Source organism: Vicugna pacos, chromosome 10 (assembly GCF_048564905.1).
Source record: "Vicugna pacos chromosome 10, VicPac4, whole genome shotgun sequence".
Lineage (NCBI taxonomy): Eukaryota > Metazoa > Chordata > Mammalia > Artiodactyla > Camelidae > Vicugna > Vicugna pacos.
In genome coordinates this window covers 67,563,982-67,586,247 of record NC_132996.1, presented here as the reverse complement: position 1 = coordinate 67,586,247, position 22,266 = coordinate 67,563,982, and the positions used below count along the sequence as shown (strand labels likewise).

At 48.7% G+C, this 22,266-nt stretch overlaps 1 protein-coding gene and 1 long non-coding RNA gene across 19 annotated transcripts in view; one reads left to right on the top strand and one right to left on the bottom strand.

The window, feature by feature from the left end:
* The window catches only part of MARK2 (microtubule affinity regulating kinase 2), a 52,266-nt gene that overhangs the window by 13,088 nt on the left and 16,912 nt on the right, over positions 1-22,266 (bottom strand). For 11 of the 14 annotated variants that reach the window (XM_015249870.3, XM_072970179.1, XM_072970180.1 and 8 more), the window contains exons 2-3: positions 2,291-2,470; positions 1,998-2,051 (exon numbers count right to left, since the gene is read on the bottom strand). In XM_015249870.3, the coding sequence (XP_015105356.2) occupies positions 1,998-2,051; positions 2,291-2,470 (234 nt within the window). Of the gene's footprint in view, positions 1-1,997; positions 2,052-2,290; positions 2,471-3,891; positions 3,973-6,539; positions 6,964-22,266 lie in introns of those variants that run through there. The other 3 variants (XM_006216629.3, XM_015249874.3, XM_072970181.1) reach the window with 3 other exon arrangements.
* Positions 8,756-21,666, top strand: LOC140698810 (uncharacterized). Of its 5 annotated transcripts, XR_012076785.1 has the most exons (4): positions 9,790-10,296; positions 10,401-10,596; positions 10,962-11,098; positions 21,508-21,666. It is a non-coding gene; the product is annotated as an uncharacterized lncRNA (long non-coding RNA). The 5 variants fall into 5 exon arrangements; XR_012076786.1 differs by lacking the exons at positions 9,790-10,296; positions 21,508-21,666 and adding an exon at positions 8,756-9,740 and having other exon boundaries at positions 10,404-10,596; positions 10,962-11,144; XR_012076784.1 differs by lacking the exons at positions 9,790-10,296; positions 21,508-21,666 and adding an exon at positions 8,756-9,775 and having other exon boundaries at positions 10,404-10,596; positions 10,962-11,144.

The window sequence follows — 22,266 nt, the reverse complement described above, 5'->3', positions numbered from 1 at the left end:
CCTCACTACTTGCACAAACAGCAGAACTAGTTGTGCTGTGTTTTGTCTTTTTTCGAGAGAAGGGGAGGTATGGAGACCTAATTTAGGTTGTAGTTTGTAGAAAAAAAGTGAACACCTTTTTTTTTTTCCTTTAATGAAGTCCTAGACCTTTTGTGAGCTGGAAAGGAAAACAAGAGACAAGCTTTCCAATTTTCAGGAACCTGGTTCTGATCTTGGCTCCCTTTTCTTATTAGAGTCCAGGTTTTCTTACTTTCTTCCCTGGCCCAGTGATCATCTTGGAAGAAGAGGCAAAAAACCCTGGGTACCACCTTGGGGGCAATGATGGGGAACAGCACTGAAATGGGGCCTGAAGGCAGCTGCCAGGGTTCTCCTGATGGCACCCACTGGCTGTGGAAGGGACACTCTTCTAGGAGAGCGTGAAGTTTTCCAGGCTTATCAGGAACCCTGGGGGGGCGGTGTGTGCTAGTTTTTTCAGTGTTCATCCTTTAGGGATCATTGCTGGGATCAAATTTAAACAGAGTGATCTGGACGAATCATACTGGCCTTGGCAACAGCGTATATTAAAGGGCTTTTTAAATAAACGCCTATGTTCATCTGGTACTGGTGTCTTCCAGCCAGTCAGGAAGAGGCAGGGGAAAAAAAAAGAGGTGGGAAATAAGATGGCTGAGCTGACTCTGGCAGGGTGGACTGCTCCAAAGATTAAATGGCCCACACCACGCTGGCTCCTACTCTGCTGGGTCTGAGCCAACATGTCAAGAGTAGCTCTCTTTCCCTTCCTTCCAGAAATCTCCAAGCAGGGAAGCCCTGGTGATGATAGCAGCGTTTCCTTTGAATGAAAGAACCTTGAGGAGATTCCAGGGGTAACAAAAAAATAGGAAACACCTTGGTTTTGGCTGTCAGTGTATCAGGGCACCTCAACTCACACACTCTGTGTCTCTCTCAATAACAGCTCCCAACCCCTAGTCCCAAGCTGACTCTGTTAGCATGAGGTTGTGCCCTCTCCTAACTCAAGTAACACCATGTGCTCATGAAGAGAAAAATGCAATCTGCCTCGAGATGAAAAGAACTAGGTTAATTAAGGTCAGAAAATCTGAGCCAGGGTCAGCTGAAGTATGAGGAAATTTGACTTGAATAGGGGCAGCTTATTGGGAGCCAGATGGGAGATTTCTTCCTTCCCCAACTGCTGGAGCCCAGGATGGGGGGAGAGGGCAGTTCTACAACAACCAGCCATTGGAAAGCTGTCCCTCTTCTGCACATGAAAGCCTCCTTTTCTCACTCCTACCAGTTTCTCATAGCAGGGAGTATGTGTTCCCTCTTGGAGGGTTCCCCTCCCCACAAGCTAAGTGAGACCTGTCTCCCACTGTAAGTCAAGGAGGGAAGGAGAAGTTCAGTTTCCTCTAGCTAAGACTACATGCAAACGACTTTAACTTTTAATCAAGAGCAGCCTAGAAGTGAGAAGGAAAACAGGGAGTATCTGTTCTTAACCTGCACATACTCTCAGACGCTTGCCGCTGGACTTTAGTTTCTAAAAGCCCCAGTCTCCCATATCCACACTCCAAAACGCAACTGGCACAGACTGGCCACTGGCTCTCTGCCTCCTCTTATCCCTGTTCTTGTAGAGTCACTCCCCTGGATCACTCCAGATGGGACACTGACTGCATGTGTTTCTAGTAATGGCTATAAACATATGTTTTTGCATAGGGCTGGCCACAGGCCAGAAGATAACAAGATGCAGGAAGTAGGTCAAGGGGCTGGGAAGGGGCAGGAAGACTTCTCAAGAGTCAGGGCCTGTGGCCATGAAGCCCAATCAGGAGGAGTCAACACAGGGGATCCAACCAAAGCCCTAAAGGTAGCAGAGTTATGGACAGGGATGGTGGGGATAGTGAAATGACCAGAGATTTTGAACTGGAGGTTTAAGGGGAGGGCAAAATCAGGTCAGCAGATCACTGACCCCTGAAGAAAGGTTTAGACAGGGACAGGAGGTACTGTGTGCTTACTTTCTGGAGGCTGGAGGAATTCAGTTGAGTCTTGTCAATAATCTTCACAGCTACCTGAACAAAGAGATAAAAAGCCCAAGATTACCTCTCTGACCAAGCTAAACCCAGGACTTGAATCTACTTCCTCCTTTGTATTTCTGCCTCCTTTCGCCCCATCCCTCTTAGCACCCCTATCTGTTCAGATCTAATTTCTCGCTAATAAACAAGAGGTTGGCTGCAGTAGTAGTTCCACCACTACCTGCTGGGGTTTAACAGCTAGGAAATGCTGCCATGTCCCCAGCCCCAGCGCTCACCTCTTTCCCAGTCAGGATGTGCCGAGCCAGCTTCACCTTGGCGAAGTTACCCTTGCCAATGGTCTTGAGGAGTCGATAGTTGCCGATATGGGGCTGCTCATCAGCAGAGGTGGCTGAGTTGCGGCCCCGCAGCATGTTGGACTTACTGCTGGGCTTGGAGTCGAGGTGTCCCAGGGTGGGCTGCAGAGGGAAACAAGCACGCCTTTAAGTATACACTGCTCTTCCAGTTCCCCACACCTTTGCCCTTAGCTCTCTGCAAAAAATGCAAAAAAAAAAAAAAAGGCCAGTGTGTGGGAAAGACTTTGGGGGGCTAGCAGGCATGCAAAGAAAGAATTATAAGGCAGGGGGATAAAAGAAGCTGGGAAGAGAGCCAACCTTCACGCCAAAAGAGCAGAGCCTATGGTCCAGTGTCAACCTCCTGTGGATGTTGGAGTTTAGGACCTGAGCTGTCCCATCACTGGCTCTACTGCCTGGCAATACATCCCCCATTAATAACCCAACAGCTTCTTCACCTCATGTGGGAGAGTGAGTGTTGTCCACCATCCTCTGCCCATTTGCACTTTGATAAGGCTGCATCTCAAAGTCGCAGGAGCATCATGATCAGAATTACTACTGCAAAGCGCTCACCACCCAACACTGTAATCTTTATTATGTACCATTTTACATTAATTTGTTGTCTGTCCAATAAGAAGGGAAGCTCATGAAGGCAGGCAGGTATCACTTATTCAATGATATATCCCAGCACCTAGACAGACTGGATTATGGTAGATCCTCAATGAATACTTGTGCCACGAAAAAACTACGGACAGGATGTGAGCAAGCCAACAGTCTGCCGTCCTTAGATATCCCATAGTTCAAATAAGGGGGAGGAAACAGGAATGACAACAACCAATATCCCTGTTTGGTGCTGGTTGTTGTCAAACAGGGATATAAATGTAACACAAAAAGGGTATGGACCAGATGAAAACATATGTCTGTGTGAAGACCTGTGCGCTCCTCAAAGGACTAAATGTAGAGTTCTATGCGATCCAGCAAATCCACTCCCAGCTATATGCCCGAGAGGAGCTTGTACACCAACGTTCAAACATATCCCACATTCATAAACACCAAAAAGTAGAAATACAAATGTCCATTGATTGACAAATGGATACACAAATTGTGAACTATCCACATAGTGGAATATCTGTTGATAATTAAAATTAAATGAAGTACTGACATACTTTACAACATGGATGAACTTTGAAAACATTATACTAAGTGAACAAATGATCACAAAGGACCACAGATTGTATGATTCCATTTATCTGAAATGTCCAGTGTAGGCAAATCCACAGAGACACAAATACTAGACTTGGGCTGAGGAGATCTGAGAAGGGTGAGGGTACTGAAGAGTGATAAGTAAGGGGTGTGAGGTGCCTTTCTGCAGTAATGAAAATGTGCTAACGAAATGCTGCTTGTGGTGATGGCTCCACAGCTCTGTGAATTTACTAAAAGCCACTGAATCACACACACTTTAATGGGTGAACTGTACGGAATGTGAATTACATAGCAATCAAACTGTGAAGAGTCTAGTCTAATACTGGTCAAGAGCCCTGATTTACCTCTTACAGACACCTGATGCCATCGCTCCAGCATAATGGGGTAAAGGGCCGCCAGAGCCTCGTCCCAGAACCAACCAGAGCTGCCTTGGAAACTTCAAGGAGACAATCTGGAGGGGAGCAGGGTGACCAGTTAAGTGTGACTCAAAGTTCTTTCTTTCACAGTCCTTTCTGGCTCTAAGTGAAGCCCTCAAAAACCAGAGAGGAGAAATGACTTGCTACCACCCAGGGAACTGTCCAGGGCTCCCTGATAAGAAGCATGCTTCCCTGACCAGTTGCTTTTCAATCCTAAGGCGCTGTGAATAGGGAAAATCTTCCCTCTGCCCCAACTCCTGAGAGAGGAAGATGGATGGAAAAGTTTCCTTGGCAACACCTCTGATCCAGCTCCTAAGTTTCTTGTCACTCCCCTCGTTTCTGAGGATTTGAGCCAAAGGCAGCAGGAGCTTGGCAATCTCCAAGTCCTCAAAATTTGGAATGGAATCTAGCGTCTACATGGGAATTTAGGCCCTTTACCTCCTGAAGTCAAACCTGGGAGTCCTACGGCCTAGCCTGAGCTTGGCTCTGCCTATCCCTCTTGGTGCACCTACCCTCTTCCTTACTGGGATGGAGACATGTGGTTAAGAGTACAGATGCAGAGACAAACTGCCAGGGTTCAAATCCTGAATTGGCCACTTACTCAACACTTAACTTTATTAATATCAACATCGTTCTTCAGAGGGAGATGAGACTATTACAAAGGAGGAAGGAAATCATTTAAAAGATGACCAGTGTTGGGGGGATCCCACACATTGGTGCCAGGAGATGGTCTAGTGGGTGCCAAGAGAGCTAGGTTCTAGTTCTGGCTCCCTCACTAACTAGTTAGTTTCCTTATCTGTAAAGTGGCAATAAAATATTCCTTATTTCACATTAGTTAGATGACAGAACACAAGTAAAATGCCTTATCCAATGCTCATTAAAGAACAACCATGACTGCCATTATTTTTAGTTCCTAAGTACTACAAAGCCTGTCTACAAAGCAGAAGTCTCACTGTCAACAAGACTTCTCTATCTCAGTTGAGCCCGCGTAAGTCAGCTGCAGCCCAGCTGGAGGCTGACAAGAGATGCTATGGGCCCTCCCCGTGGGGAGAGGTCCAGGCTGCACATCAGCTACCTGGCCTACACCAGCACCTTTAGCCTTCACGGGAAGGAGGGAATGCAACAGGGAAGCTAGTTCCAAGCCAGGTATCCAGGACAGTCAAAGAGAAAGTTCTGCTTGTCTAGGACCCAGAGAAATAGGTAACCCTTGCTGGTGCATGCTCCTTGATCCCCTGCTCTAAAAGTCACCCACTCCCCTTTCAGGACCAAACTACCCAACTCTCAGGACTCAAAGCACACATTCCTTCTTTACTCCCTTCGCCTCTTCTATGTTGTGAGATATTTCCCATGGCAGGGATGTGGGACAGGGTGAGGAGAGCCCACGGGGAGGAAGCAGACAAAGGATAAAGTCTCCAGTAGAAAATGCTTCTTGGACCATGGCCCCACACGAGGCAACTTCTTTGAAGGCTGAAGAGGAGGTAAGTGGGTGGGTGGCTATTATGGAGAGAGTCCCTTCTGTGATTCTGACTAGGCCCATGTAGCCGGGACTCAGATCTCACCAATGGGGTGGGGCACTGAGTACTAACTGCCCTTCTGAGCCAACTAAACAGGATCTGGCCACAGCCATGCTCCCCCTAATCTCCACCCTCCTTGCACACAGTACGATCTGGAACACCAGTCATCCCCAAAACTCTGGCTGACATCACACCATAATAGCAGGCCCCAAAGGTCTGAGGAAGTCTGTTGAAAGTAGACACCATGGCTCTCGGGCAGTCTTCAGAAAGAACAAGAGGTCACCCTGAGAGTCAGTATTTGGAACTAATAGGCAGAACTCACAGGTTACTAAGCAGGCCTGATTTGGAAGTAGGGTCTAAACAGCTTTGGGGTCTTAAACAGAGAGGGAGGAGAGAAAGCAGGACATGAGGATGAATAAAGAAAAGAGTCTTATATCCAGTGGGCCCTTCCACCTGGATTTCAGAACTTGGCCTAGGCGCGCTGCCAGGTTCGCCCGGAAGACAGCCTCCACCCCGAGAGGCCCGGCGCTGACTCAGGTAGGCAGGGCCCCCTCCCTAATGCTGGAGGCTCCGACCAACAGTTCTCCCCTAGAAAAGCTCGTGCTTCGGGGCTCTGTACTCAGGGTTGGCTGCGAGTGTCCTGAGACTTCCCCAGAGTTAGGAAGGGGCCAAGCTGGGAGGGGTGACAGGCAGGTACTCCTTGGCCAGAGGCAAAGTGAGCCAGGGCACTGTGGAATGGAGGAAAAAAGTCTCTTGGCCACTAGCTCTGGCGGCTGCCCCAGATCCGCCTCCCCTCACTGTAGCACCAGTGTGCCCTCCCTGGGCCTCTGCCGGTCACCAGCCCCTTCCTTTCACTCTGGTTGGGCCTGCTGACTCGATCTGAGGGGACAATCTTCTCTGGGTATTTGTCCTTTCTTTCTCAGTCGATGCCTCTTCCCAGGAATCTGACTGCCCTGTGCTAGTGCCTGGCTCCATTTAGCAATTCTTCAAAGATCCTGTGTTTGGGGTGGGAGGGATGGAAGAGGAGGGGGCAATTTCACAGCAGAAAAGGGGAAAACATACCCGGCTGGAGAAAGGGACAAGGACTATCAGCGACTTCCATTCAGCAGAGCCCACAGCAGAACCTGTCAGGCAGCGAGGGCAAAGTACAGAGGCCGAGAAGAGCCAGGCCCAGGGCGGGGGCTGCCAGCTCCGTCAGCCAGCCTTACTCAGCTGAAGCAGGCGACACCTTCCACCACCTCCTCAGTGAAAAGTAGCGAAGCAGCCAGGCCGAGCGGCTCCTGTCTGGGAACCTGGACTGTGTCGCAACCGAAACCACCACTAGCAGAGCCCCAGCTTGGCAAGGAGAGCAACGGGGACACAGCCCCGCGGCTTCTTGCGGGCCAGGGCCTGGTAGCCAGGAAATGCATGCAGTTCCAGGACACTACCCAGGAGCAAGGTGGGAGGAAAGGGGCCAGGAGGGGAATGGGAAGGAAGGGAGACAGAAAGAGAAAGAGGCGGGTTTAGATCAACTTCCTTCTCCCTTCCCCTCCCCCTCCCCGGAAGTGGGCTGCCCCACCCTCCCCAAGGTGCTTTGCTGTGTAACAGCTGGGAGAGGGTGAGGAGGAGACTTACTCCAGCTCAGGCTGTCATAAAGTCCTTATCTCACCTGCAGCAGGTGGGGCCTGGGTAGGGGCTCAAATCGGCGGGAGGAGCATGTGTGAATCAGACCCAGAGCACGGCAGTAAGCCACCCATCAAGAGCATGGGTGGGGAAGGGTGAGCGGAAGCCAGCCATCCAACAGTGGCAGATGGACCTCCTACCTCACAGGAAACTGTCAACCTGAGAAAAATGCATATTCCACTTAGACCCAAGATATTTGGGACATAATATCAGGAGGTTCAGGGACCCTGTGAAGCCCCTTAGTTCTACATTAAGAAACTTTGCCACTGATAATGAGATGTTTAATCCTAAATTTTGCCCAAAGGCTGGGGAACAAACTAAATGTCCCTCTAAATCCCTTCCAGCCCTGATTCTGGGAGTCTGTCTCTAGGTTCCCACCACCTCCAAGTCTCCAACCCTGCCCACCCGCCTCCAATTGCTTTCTTTAAGGACTCAGGGCCTGGGGGCAGGAGGTAGCCATTCCTCACACCTTCCTGCTGCCTAGGCAACTGCTGACCTTGGTGCAAACTGGAGCCCTCCCAGTCTGTGTCCAGTGTTCTGGTCACTGCCTTTCTTCCGGCTCCCAGATCTACTTCACATTCATTCCACCACTCTAGGCTAGGACCTTTCCCATTAAACAACTCTTTAATAATCTCATTGCCGAGAGGCCAAAAACCCCTCTAGGGAAGGGCAAAACCTCCACCGTGCCCTCACAGCACCTGAGTACAGACTGGGAGAGCACTCTACTCAGTGTTTACCTTATGTACGAACCCTGGTCAACAGAGGCGACATTTCTGCTACTACTTTCTGCTGGTATGTATTTCCTATGTGCTACACATCATAGACCTATGGGGTAGGTAGCATCTTCATTTTACAGATAAGAAATTTAAGGACAGAAGTTAAGAGACTTGCCCAAGGTCCCGTAGGCTTCCAGTGCAGAGCCGGGACTGGAGCCCAGTGCTCTCGCGCGCACTTCAGCACTCTGCTGTTCCTCATGGTCCCCTGTACCAGCTTCTCTTTAACCCTTGTTGATACTTATTCTGCTCTTATTTCCCACAAAGAAGGCTAAGTCTTTGGTTCTTCCTCCACAGACTGGGAAGAGAGGAAAGATGTGAAGACTCAGGAAAAGTACCTGGGACAAGAGGAATGTCAATATCTGGTTAAGGCCCAGGGGGAGGTGCTAGTTTAAAGACCTATCCAGGTGACCCACAGCAACCCCTCCACTCACTCCTTCCCAAAGGGGGCCCTGATATCAGTGGAAGAGGTCAGGCTTTATTCTGGACCCTGGGCTCAGTCCTGCCCCTTCACTCAGAAGCCAGAGCAGGATCAAATGGCTTCATTTACCAGTCCCCAGGATTTTGCATTGTAACAAGATTGTTTCTTAAATCTTATTTGTGGGAAGCAGTAAGGGGTTTTGTAAACTGAGGAAGTACCAAGCACTGACCTCAGAGAGGCTGGGGAGAGAGAGGGTAGGACTGAGATGAAAAGTCACGTAGCAAATCGCTAGTTCTTTAACCCTTCCTCCTTCACTGAATCCAGAAACCTTTTCTGTATCCTTTGATCCTGAGCAACTGTCACTTTCAACAACCAAGAGTCAGTAGACCAGTGAAGCATTCTGGGTAGGAGAGTTCTGATAAAGCTGTAGAAAGCATCGACCAGTGGAGAGGCTGGGTGTACCCCCACCTCTGAAACTAACTGTGATGGCTCCACCTGGGGACCCCCACAATCCCTTAATACTCTGTTGTAGAGGGGAGGGTGGCGCTGTATAAAACTGCCAAGGCGCTGCTCCCTTTTTCCAGCCAGAGTAGGTGCCTCCCTGACAAAGGAGGCCAACAGAACCTGTGACTGAAGCAAAGCCAAAAGCAAGGTGGTTCACTGCCCTCCAGCTCTCTGAGCTGCAAGTCTCACCCCAAGGCAGGCAACGCACCGCAGCCTGGGCTATGTGAGGAGCCTGCACACCTCAGAAGCAGCCACACCAGAGCCAGCGCCTGCCTGCGGAGACCAGCAGGCAAGAACTGACCTGGAGTGAGAGCCGAACTGAGCCACATCCAGCTCGACCCTTCATGCATGAAGCCGCAGTGCAAGGAGCACCCCTCACATCTCCTGTCTTCTGAGCCACCTGAAATGCTGGGCTCCTCTTAAAACATGGTGGATTCTCCTGAGCAACTGGGGCTTCAGAAGCTTTCGCACTTCACCCCTGAGAATCTGCTCACCGGGCATGTCACTATCTCGTCCCCAATGACTGCTGCCCGTTTCAGCAAACCTTCATCGAGTGCTCACCTCTGGAGTCCACTGCAAAGCTCAGAGAGATCTGGTTTCTGCCTTCTAGAAACTGAGAGGAGGGGGGCTGTACACCAGACCCACGACGTATCTCTGCTTACTTATTAGGGAGGCAGTACAGCTCGGCAGAGCTCTGGAGGCAGCCAGACCCTGTGGGAACTCTGCCTTCGCTCCTTACCAGCTCATTGAACACCAGCCAGATCACTTGACATCTCTAGGTCTCAGTTTCCTCACCCGGGACACAAGGATACTAGCTGTTCCCACTTCACAGGATTAGAGTGAAGATGAAATGAGAAAATCCACGCTAGCGTTGACCATGGTGCCTGCCTGGTGCACAGTAAGGTCTCAACAATGTTTTCTATGATCTCTATGTTCAGGTAGGAACCTTTGTTTCCCAGCTACAAGGGTTCTCTGAGCCCTAAAAAGAGCTACAATCTCTAAGAGGATGACCACAAATACCAGTGTAGCAAAGCTGGTATTCCTTCCAGAATGAGAAAAAGTCCAGTTCCTATCATGGCTGGGCTGTCAGACAAAAAGAACCCTCCTTCCTAACATAAAACCACTCCTGCCCAGAGGAGTGGGTGAATGAGAAGGCAGCCATGCCTCTGCCCTCTGAGTAGCCCAGAGGAGGAGGAAGTTGTACTGCTCTTCCTTTCTCATCAGTTCCTTAACTCCTTCCTCTCAAAAAAGGTCCAAGGAACAGCCGACATACCAGGACCACATGGTGCCAAGGGCTGGGGGAAGCTCACATTGCCAGCCTTGCACTCCATTTGGCTCCTCCCGTACCAGTGGGTTATGGTAACCATGGAGACCAACAAGTTCCTCCATATCACAGGAGAGCCAGCCTGCCAGCAGCCCAGGGCTCTGGGGGAGGCAGAAGGCAGCCTGCAGCAGAAAGGTTTGGCTCACTTCACAGAGGATTGTGGGGAGCTGATGGAGACTAACCAGTGCAGCTGAGGTGCCTGGGCCTCCCTCTAGCTTCCTTTTCTTTTCTTTGCCTAGTAGTTTGTTATCAGCACGCTGTCTGGCTGTATGTGGTGCGATAATGATGGGCGTCATTCTGGAGTCAGACCTGTGGTGGGACCCCGGCTGCTGTGTAGGGAACAGACTGGAACTGTGGTATGAAGAGCTACACAGACACAGACACACTGAAAGTCAGGCTCCAATATCATATAATGCCTTCTTTGAAGTGATCCATGTAAGTAAACCCTCTCATCCCTTGTTTATCCCAAATCTTTTGTTCCAGTAGTTACCCAGGCACCTTTCTAGCTGACAGTGATCTCTCCGTTCTCTGACTCTCTCTCAGCATCCCATCTGTACCCATCCAGCTCTTCTGACTTTGTGCCTCTACACCCTAGCCCCCTTGAGCTCTGAGAGGTCAGAGGTCACCTTCATATGCCCTTAGTGCCCACATCTAGCTGCCCCATGTTATAAGTCTTACAGAATAAAAATGGTACAACTTTTTGACCTTAGTTTCCCACACTCCTGTATCAGTAGATAAGCAAGGGGAGAGGAAGGAAGGTCAAAATCTCTTGCCACGAGACTCTTTTCCTCTTTTTCAAGGCATTTATCATCCTTTGAAGTTGGCTGGTTACTCCCTGTCCTTCCCACTAGACTACACCACAAAGGAAGGGACTCTGGTCTGTCTGGTTCATGACCCACAACAATGCCTACAGTACAGAGCAGAAGTATTCAATAAGGTACTGAATGAACAAATGTGTATGAATGAATAAACAGGAAAACATGTTGGGGCGTCTTCATGATGGTCTCTGGGATCCACACCAATAACCTGTATCAGTATACTTTGCAGACAACGTCCAAGGGGGCTGTGGGCCACGAGATCCCCTCTCCCAAGGATGGATGACTTCTCTGGAGCATTAGTTCCACCAACAAGCTTTCACTAAGGTCATGATAAGGCCCTTGGTGTTCTCGTCTCTCACAAAGCTCAAGGCAAAGATGGTCACCAAGGTGAACAGGAGACAGACTCAGAATACAGGCAAAGTCGAGGACCAGCAGGGCTCCCCCACCTATCCCTGGCTCCCCTCAATCAAACACAAGCCCTCCTTTCATCACAGAGGGGGAAGCCTCTCCTGGAACTTCCTGCTGCCCAACAACCACCAGGCCCTCCCACTTCAGGCAGTTCTGTCTGCCTCTCCACATTCAATCCCGCTACTGCTTTGCTATCAGAACCATTGTGCCTTGCTGTGACAATGCAATGCAGCGCGAGCCATTCTAAGAGCTACTGATTTGGGGAAGTGACAGTGACTTTAGGAGACATTTACTTAACTGTTTGCCACACTGAGAGCTCTGCTTTAATATTTCCTCCTTGAATCAATGTACTGACTGCAAGGCCCTGTCAACCCTAGAGAGCCAAAAAAAATTCACCCAGACACACCTGCCTCCTGCCCTGCTGCATAAATCAGCATTTCCCCCCTGCCTCCCACCCCTCCCCAAACTGCCTCCCATTACAGAAAAGCAGAGGAACTAAAAACGGCAGCTGGGGAGCTCAGTTGACTCACCCAGCATAATCATCTCCTCCCAGAATCTCCCATCTTCTCCTGGGGTTTTTGCCAACACAAAGTAAAAAAGAAGCACGAGATCTTTGGGGAAAAAAAACAAAAAACAAAAAACAAAAAACCCCACACAACTCTCTCAGCGTTTATGCAACAGCCTTTCTACCTGGGTGCAGATTTAACTCTTTGACTCTGCCCTTTCCAGTGGGGTTTCCTTAATACATTTTCATTCTGAAGCTGGAAGACAGGCCTTCTGGGTCCTACCTGGTTACAGCTCTACACTGGAAGGTGCTAAACAAGACATGTGCCTCTTTCCACTGCACCTTCCTCTGGAAGTGCAAAAACTACTGCCTTCCCTACTCTAGCTTCAAAGAGGGAGCTAAAGAAGGAGGAGGAAATACCAGAAAAACACACTGGGACAAAGTTTGCTGCCCCAGAAGTCACCATGGCCAGAGGTTAGGTCTCAAGCAGGTAAAGAAGTAATGGAAACCAGCTAAGGCTGGCACCACCACTCTCAGAACTTGTCCCCACCTGGCCAGGCTGCAATGTGGCTGCTCCACTTAAGTGACCATTAAAATCCAAGTGGCTGCTCTTTGCATGAGCAAAACCCATTGGGCTGTTCCTGCTCACAGGCAGAGGTGTTATCTTCCTCCTACAACAGATGGTGAAAAACCCAATCAGGTGAGGGCACATGTGCCGTGGAATGGAGGGCACCCCGTTTCTGGTGCTACCTGACAATGGGTCAAATCACCCAAGATTGAGAATTCAGTCTCACCTGTTCCCAAAACAATCCTAGGAGCTGAGTACAGCTGTCTAGCAAACTTTCTAGGTAGGAAGTAAGGTTAGGGGTGTCTGCGTGTGCGTGTCTTTGTCATTGGGGATCTAGAAGGACAACTTACTTTTGGGATAGATGGTGTTATAACTACAAAATAATGAGAACACTTCCACAAGGCACATGCAAATCTGCTGTAGTATTTTAGAAAAAAAATCCCCAATTTACCAAAAGTTCCATTCTTAGAAGGAACTATTTTTCCTTAGAAACACGTTACAAATGGTGGCTGTGTTCTCAGCCCAGCCCTTCAGGGCCCACCATCATATTTGAAGTAGTCTATTAACCATACTTAACATTTAAATCAGAACTCAGAACAAGAAAATAGAATTCAGTTTTCCAACATGGGATCCAGGAATGTATCTTTGCTCTCCAAGGAGCGTGGGCAATAGAAACTGGGGCTCCCTAACCTTCAAACTCGGGGTGACGGCTTGAAATAAGAGGACTTGAGTTGGGGGAGGGGAGCTTCAAAGTTATTGGAGTGACTGGGTAGGAGAGAGAGTCTCGAGATATGAAGCCAGGTTTGATGAGGAATGAGGCTGGAGAGGAATTCTGAATGGGTGCTGCCTTAAAGGAGGGGCTAATTAAGGTAGGCCAGGTAGAACTTTCAGAAAGAGAGAAGGGAGCCTAGCCTGGAACAGTCCCTTGACATATCAGGGGCAAACACTCTTTAGAACTGTCTTCGCTGCTTGGTAACTGATGTATCAAGATGTACCTCCTTTCTATCCCCGGGGCCAAGGGCAGAGATTGCTGAATCCTGTTACTAAGTAGCCATGACCCGGGCAGGTGCTTTTTGGCTAGCCTGTCAGATAAACGGAGGAGGGCTCGTGTGTCAGAAGTTGGGCGGAGAAGATTGGAAAGCAGTCTTCTCATTGGAACTGCGTACATGGCAGCTTCGGACTTTAGGCCTAGGCTGCCTTTTAAGCCAAACACTGTTCATTTTCTGGTGGCAATGACAGTTCTACCCCAGGTTGCCCTAACTGTGTGTGTGGCCTAGGAGCAGAGCATAGTAAATGAGATGACAGCCATTTTCCGTGGTAAGCGCCTTCTTAAAAAGTACTTTTATACTAACTCATCTTTTCAGAGAGTCTAAGAAAGAGTCTAACGGTACTAGTTTCCAAGAGAAGGGAGTGGTCAAGGTGGCAGGGAGACATGGGTTCAGGCTTCATTGTTGGAGCTTCTGAGCTTCCTAACATCTGTGATACAAACCTGGGAGCATGGCTCTCTGGTGCAGATTGGCTCATGTACAAATGGAAGTCCTCAGGAACTAGAATCACCAATTAACAGGTGGTGTTGGGGAGGAAGGCATCCACTTTGCGGCTCTGTTGGATGCACTATTACACATACCGCAGACCAGGAGAATGCTGGTTGTTTTGAAGGAGGCAAACAGACAAGCCTCTAGCTCTCCACCTCCAAATTCACTCAGAGAGGGCAGGGAAGAAAGGATGGCTACAAAAGAAATACAGATCCGCCTCAACAAATCCTGAAGGGCAGCTCTAATTGCCAACAGGCACAGTGGCTTAAATAAAGACCTGAAGATTGAGAGGGAAAACCCACCCAGGATGCCTGGGATCAGAAGAATCTGGCTGGGCAGCAGCAGGCCACTGCTCCCCCTCCTGTTGTTCTGTCTGGTCCACACGACCACCAAGGACAAAAACAAAGAGCCCACAGGCAAAAAGGGGTTCCTACCAAGAGAAAACAGAAGGTGTAAAGTCAGAAATTACTGAATATCCAACACTGTCCAAAACACTTGGAACAATGTCTGTCATATACTAAATGCTCATGACGCTCTATTATTACTAAAATTCCATATGCTCTCCCAACTTATTCTGTAGGTTACCAGAAAAAGAGATGGCTTTTGGCTTTAACTTCCTTACTCAATGCTTACCGCAAATGCTCTATTCTCCAAAAAGAGATCTTTTCGAATTGGCCTAGGAGAGCACTAGAGTGGAAGACCAAGTTCTGGTCATCTATTTGCACAGCTCCGACTTGGACGTGGGTTTCTGGCAGAGCCAGGAAAGGCTCCAGCAGCTCAACTTGTTTTCTCCCTTCCATAAAAGGCCACTCTACTTGCCCCTGATAAAAAGCACTTTAAACACACATATCCCACCCTAGGAAAATGCAGAGTACACATCAAGCTCCTGAGATACACAATGCAAGCAGTCTTGCCAAGATTTTCAGAATTGGAAACTCTGAAAATTAATAGTCACAAGGGGAAATGTGACTGGTATTTAAGAAACACACACATACACAGTGTGGCTAGAGTCCCTGATTGTTATGTACGGAAAAGCACTGCCTCTTCAGTAGTGAGATGAGGGAAACCTGGAGTGGGGGGAGCAGGGGTGAGTGGTGGTGAAAACCTAGCCGCCCTCTCAGCTCCTGAGTGTCTCTGGTTTAGAGACTCAGCCTCCTGTGGCAGCCAAGTTCCAACCACCAGCTGTCCTTCATACAACATAACAAGATCACTATTTGGGAAGATGGGATTCTCAGTGTGGGGTTTTGTAGCCCATGAACTGGCAGGCATCTGTCTCAGGGGCAGTTTCCTAAAACAGCTGCATGTCCTGGGCCCCTGCAGACAGGATTTGAGATACAGAAGAAAGATAAATGAGATACCACAAGTAGGAAATCAGGGATAATAAAGGCAAGAAGGAATGACACTGTGTAGCTGTCTTTTTCTCACTCCTGTCCCATGGGAGCTGACTTTTCCTACCTGGCCCTCACTGAGGAATCACATACACCCCCATCTACCTTCCTTGGCAGACCCAGGCTTCCTCCTGGCATCTCCACCTCTTCACCCTGACAGCTCTACCACATCAAGTGACTGTGGTATCTGAAGCTGATGCTAGTTACCCCATGAAGAGATAACCAAGGTCATGTGAGCTGGCTGGACACGTTCTGCTGCACTTGTTTATAGGCAAGAGGATTAAAACAACCTGTCAGGGGAGGGAAGGGGGCAAACCCTGTACACAGGGCAAGCACTGGAACACAGCATAGAGGCCTCCCGCCAAGAAATCTTTTGCTCAAATATAAAGCAGAAATCTCTCACCAAACGCCAAACCAGCCAACTATGCCAAATACCACTTATGATCCAGTGACCTTGAGGCACTGTTCCATTTTTCCAAAGTTCTTCGTATGAAAGGTTTGGGGTTTTTTGGCGGGGTTAGGAAGACTCAAGGGATGAGCAATACAGAACTCCATTAAGTACCCCTAATTAAATTAATACCTGAGCAAAGGCCTTCTTCTCATGAAGAAATGTATGTGGTGTAGGGCTAAAGAAAGAGAGGTATTTCCAGGGTACTTCTGCATAAAGAAAGCACTCAGTTCTCAAACGCCTAAATGCCCAATCAGAAGTCAAACTACCAAAACAGAACTTCTTATGACCATTTCTTGCCCTACTCAAAGTCAGAACTGGGAGACCAATTATGTACAGCTCCAGGGCAGAGGGGCTCAGGCAGCAGGGAGTCCGGACTTTCTCTCTAACCAGAAAGTAAACCTGACAATGACATCACTAGCCACCAGACAAGAAAGGAAGGCAGAAGGCGGTCAGCACCTGAGCCTGTGGCCCTGTGGCTCCAGGCTGTCTGGGCTCTCCACAGGGAGACCGCAGAAATTGGCCCCTGGCTTCCCGAAATTAGATTCTTTCTCCCCTGCTCTTCCACGAAACCATTTGTCACAGCCCCTAAATAACCAATCCTCCCCTCTTAACAGGCCTGGGCTGCTCCCATCTGGTCCCTGCGTTAGGCACTCAAGCCTTAGTAGCAAGAGGATGTTTCCATTTGGGTGCTGCCTTGGCTGGCTGGAGAGGGCGGCAGGAGAGAACTAGGGTGGCGCCTGTTCTCTAGCCAGAGGGAGAACTCGAAACACCTGCTGGCATCCTGTGTTTCCGCTCCAATTTCCCCTTTCTAGCCAAGGAGCAGCTACTCCTTTCCAAAACTTCTATCCACAGTCCTACTGAGGTCAGGGAGATGCACCCATTCTATGAGAAGTGAAGGCAGTAAGTCCAGCTTAAGAGCTAAGAAACCTGGCTTAGGGAAGAAAGGGATATTGTGCTGCAAGGGATTCCAAGAATAAACTCTCCAAACCACCCACAAGCTCTTCGGAAGAGCAGGGGTATTTGGGAGAGCTTTCCATTTCCCTACGTATTAGACAAGAGCGTGGCCTCAGGCAGATACACATCTGGCTGGGTCACCATCTCCCCTAAGTCTCTCCAACACCAGAATGAGTCCATACCTACCACTGAGGACCAGCCCGAGATGGTAATGTGCTCCAGAATTCACATACTCACACATCCATTAATTTTCCTCCAGATCGCTGCTGTCATGCAGAGCAGTGAGGCGGCTGAGTCCCGCTCTGAGCCCCTGAGCCGGTCACTCCAGTTTGCTTGGTGTGTGTCGGGGGAGGAGGAGGAGGAGGAGGAAGGGAGATTATGATTCTCTATTTTCAAGCCCTGCCCCTAAAACCAGGGAGGGAAGCAGCTGGGTTCCCGTTGCAGGAGAGCTCCTATCTCTGGGCACTACAGAGCCAACCAGCTGCACAAGAACTCTGGGAAACACACACATCGAACATGCTGCTGGGAAAAGGAGGGGAACCCAACCCGGGGAGAAGTGGGTTGGTCTCCTGCCAAGAACTCTGAATGGTACTCCTATCAGAACTAGAACATAACAGGAGGTAAGCAGGTTTATGGTCTCTGGGGAAAGGCAGGAGGGGAAACAGTAAAAGCTGGACTAGCATGGGAACAAAACTCGCTCCCTGGCAGGAGAGGGGACAGCCCAGCTGTCTGCCAAGCAACATCCACATGTAGTCAGAAGTGAAACGCTATCCCGTTAACGCCTTTCGGAGGTAGACAGTCCACATTCTTAACCTTAGGTCAGTTTTTACACGCTTTACTGGCTATGCCCTGAACCCTGCAGTTTGGAGCATGGTCATTTCTGTGACCCTGTAAGTTAAGGTCTGCCACTCAAGCACTTGTGCCTCTGACTTCCAATGACAGGAGGGAAGGGGGCCTCTGGCTGGCTGTTGTACAGGGTACAGAAGCCACAGATGATGGCCCCTCCCACAGAGAGGCAGTGCTCCTCCTTCACCAGGGCAGAGCCCAAGGCTGCCACAGAGAGGTGCTGTTTAGCGACAGAACCGTCTGTCAGAAGTGGCAGGAGAAATGGCCACCAGGTACTTCCTCTTTCTCACCAACTGCTACCATCAGCCACCATAGGCTGCCTCTGAAAAGTCTGCAAAATCTCTAACAGCAGCAATGGCCTGTGAATCACTCTTATATTAGAAGAGGAAAATTGGTCCTGACCCCTAGGCCAGAAGAAGCCCAACAGTGTCCTTAGCCAGCTCTGCTCCAAAGCTAAAACCAGTCCCACCTGCTGGGACTGAAACCTCAGACAGCCTACTCTCCACCCACACCCACACAGAGAAAAATCAGTCCCTCTTACTCTACAACATGTGCAGGGACACCAACAGTCATCTCAACAGGGCACCCAGTCCTGGGAACAGGAAGTGATGGATTCATACACAAAGCGCCCCTTACACACACGATACATACATACATACATACATACACACACACACATACATACATATATATATGTATCCATACATACGTATACACATCTATATACATATAGATGTAAAATTGATTTTCAGACCTATATAGATTCTGGATTTTTCCTTCTATTGCATAATGAGCTGACTGGCTCCCTTTCCCTGCCTGCAGCTCCAGCTGTGCCCTCATTCTTTCCTTGAGTCTCACTTGGTCCCATTTTCCTTCCTGGTTAGCCTCAGCTCAGACATCACGTCCTCAAGATAGTTTTCCCTGCTCCATCTCTCTGACTTCACAGAGTCCCTGACATCTCACTCCAGGCATTCCACGATCAGCCTTCTTGCACTGGGACTTCACTGCTTGCTGAACGGCCTATTTCCTCCACAGCTCTAGGAAGCTGAATTGTTCACCACTGTACAGGACTGGGAGTGACCTGAGGGAAATTTCCAGGGTTGAAGTCACCTCTGTGTCCTGGCACCTAACAGGCTTTCAAGAAATGCTTTCCTAATTCATGAGGGAAAGTCAGGGTCAGGGTCTTCCTGCTTTTCTTGGAGTGACTCTACCCAATAGCTCTTAGCACAACTCTGCTCCATGTGGCTGCTTCAACCTGGACCAGGGCTAGAACGCTGGTGCCCAGTGTTTTAAATCCATCCCCTGGGGCCTTCTGGCGCCTCTACGGATGCAGTCTCTGGCAGGATTTCAAAACTCATGGCTGGTGTGTGGAGCTGGGGCCTACCGCCCTTCCACTCATCCTTTCCCAGTCTCCCCTCTGCCATGAGGTCTGCAGGTAGCCCCCATACAGGCCTTCTAAGCAACAGGACTGAATCTGAAGTGGAAGCAATGGGGGGGTACAGTGCAAAGTCCCCAAGAGAGTGAGTCTAGATGCAGCTCCATCCAAACAAGTTACATATCCTGAGCAAGTCATTCACCCCCTTGGGACTTGTGTTTCCCCACTTGTACAATGAGGGACTGCAGATGAGCTCTGAGGGTCTCTCCTACATGGATGAGAGGGTTCTCAGTGCTTCTGTGCTCAAAAGCCTTCCTGCCCTGTCCCTGAGACCACAGCAGGAAGTGGGCATGGTCTGTACATCCTGAAGACCACACCCTGACCTCACCTTACACCAAGTCAATCTGCCTAAAAGTCTGGCTCCATAAGTAAACCTCGCCTAACATGTCTTGGACAGTAGGCTCACACATTAGGAAATCTCTTCTGCCTAGGGCTGAGAAAATTAAAGTTAAGCTAGGTGACAACTCGGACTTAGAAACATTGCAACCCTGAACTCAGTGTGCCCTAGGGAAGAATCCTCTCCCTTTCTAGACTTAATTTAGCCACAATTTACAAGCTTCTCACCACTCCCAGCCTCTCTGCATACCTTGAATATGGCCACAAGGGTGCAGGGAAAAGTACTGTGACACACAGTCTACTTCCAGCAGGCCTAGGGCTCTGCAGCCTCAGTCTGAGCATCCTGGAATAGGCACAGCCCCAGGTAGGGTAGGGGACACATCCAGTGCCTAGCACCCGCCCCCACCCGCAGCATGACTCCCTATCAGCTTGGCTCCTTCGATAGCTCCCACCATGGTAGCTGATCCACGAGGAGAAACCGACTTGGCAAAGCCCAGCCAGCACCAGTTTCAGTCTCCCTGCCCAGAGTTGGGGGAGGGGGAAGCACGTCCAAGCGGACCAGTCCAACAGGTCTTTTTTCCACCACCCTACATAGCTGGTGCCTTCTGCACTGGTTCAAGAACAGGAGACTCAAAAGTCAGTTGACACTTTCACAACCTGAGTCATGAAGACCAAGGAATCAAGAAAATAGAAAATGGTCACCTTTCTCACCCTTGCCTTGCCCACAATGGCTCTGGAAAACCTGGTCCCTGATCTCCCAGCTCTTGGTCAATTCAGAAAAGCAACTGATCTCCCCTGGGACGCTCAAAGAAAAATCTGGGTCCTCATCATCACCAGGCGCCGAGGTGGTGTGAAATCAGTCCTTCCTGCGCTATGTTCCTGATCTTTTCTCCCACTATAAATAACTCTAGCCTTCTGAGACAGACCACATGGTCTCTCCAGCTCTGGACAAAATTCCCAATACTCAGTGTACCTCTATTCACCCATTGCAAAAGAGGGAAAGATGAGGCCAATTTAACCAAAAGCAACAACATAGCCAGAGATGCTGTGTGTCAAGAGCAAGAACAGAACTCAGCAAAACCAGGAAAGCTTGGCTTTTGGCTCTGGTCCCTGCTTTGGAAAGTCAGACAGGGCTTCCTCAGCAGTGTACTCTCCTCCTGTGGTTTCCTCTCTGAGCGCTTAACACAATCCAGTAATAGGGTGAAACACCCCCCTGAAAAAGTTGTTCTTTTTAGTCATTATTGAACCTATTAAGACACTGATTACAGCTAGTAACTTACATGGCCAAAAATTGACTAGACAGATACACAAATCAATATGGACGCACCTCCCCAAGGGTGGTTGTAAGTAAAGAATAATACCCATGTTATAATTTTTCTTATTTTTTTATTTCACACATAATTCATTGAGAGATGGTCATGTGTAAAGCACTCCAAGAGACTTTGGGGAAGGAAGGGATATAGGGAAGGATAAAATATAGCCCAGTCTTCAAAAAAGTTGACTATCTAGTAGGAGAGAGACGTACAAGTCACACAATCCAACAAAGGACCAAATCCAGGAACTAAAGTTACAGTTGACCTATTCCCTCCATGCACTGTAACTCTGTAGCTTTTGTTATTTTTCAGAGGAACTACAGGCTAAGAGATTTGAAGATCCCAGGTCTCACTTCAAGCTAGGATCATGAGTTCTCCTGGGATCTGTCTACACCCTGAGACTTCAATGAATGGGGATGCCCGCCCACTGAGGGCACCATAGTGAGTCGTGAGATGCTGGTATAAGAGGAAGTCAATGCCAGGAGACTCATTGCCGAGTTAATCATCTAGCCTTCCTCGTCTCATCCCCAACTAGAAACCGGAGACAGGCCCAATATACAAGCAAAGATGATACAGAAAGGGCTTAATCACAAAGTCAAAAAAGTTGCTCAGGACTAGGGTCATGGAAATGAAGTCAGAAAAAGCCCCTAGCATTAGAACAGAAGAGAGTGCTCTCGGGGAAGATCTGGAAGGGATTCTTAAAGCTCTGCACCTAGAGCCCCGTATCTCAGTGCTGGCTGTGACTACAGAGGCACTTTTTTTATTTTTCCTTTTCTTTCCCAATTATAGGTTGTCAAGCCTGGTCTCCCTCATCAGTTCCCATTCAATCAGTGCTACAGCTCGGTGCACACCAACACCAGTTCTTAAACTGTACCTGTACTCAGCAGCCTACTGGCAATGTCAGAGTTCTTCTGGAAAGTTGTAGGAAGGAATGAGTACTCATTCCTGAAAGTATATGGAAAGAAATAAAGTTCCCTAGACAAACAGAAGATTCTATGCCATCTGAAAAAAAAAGTTAATTCAGGGACTGGGGATAAAGATTAAGTCCCCTGTCCTCCTCCATTGGGGTAAAAACAATTCTGAAGGTAATTCTTCTTAAAAATGGTAAAGCTGGTGAGGCTTGGTCCAAATCTCAAAAGAAAATCATTTCTTGAAATTAAAAAAAAAAAAGTAGGTAAAGGGGAATGGAAATTGGTTTAAAACCTTTCCTACAGTAGATAGCAGATTAGCTACACAAGACTTTTCTGGAATGTTAACCATGCAGAATTTTATAATGTAAAGCATTCAAAATGTGAAACTGGGAGTTCTGCACCTAAACATTTATTAATGAGAAAAACCCTCACACCATAATCATAATGAAGGCTTAACATCAGTGTCTGACATTCTGTCATTAAGGGATCGGTTTTAAAAGCGTGGATTTGGCAGTTTGCCCTATCGGCTTTTTTTTTTTTTTTCACAAGCAGTTTCTGTGGTTTCAAAAAAGGCAGGGTATTTGCTTTTAAACACTATCTTAAAAATATATTTCAGAATAGGGTCCAACCATTTCAT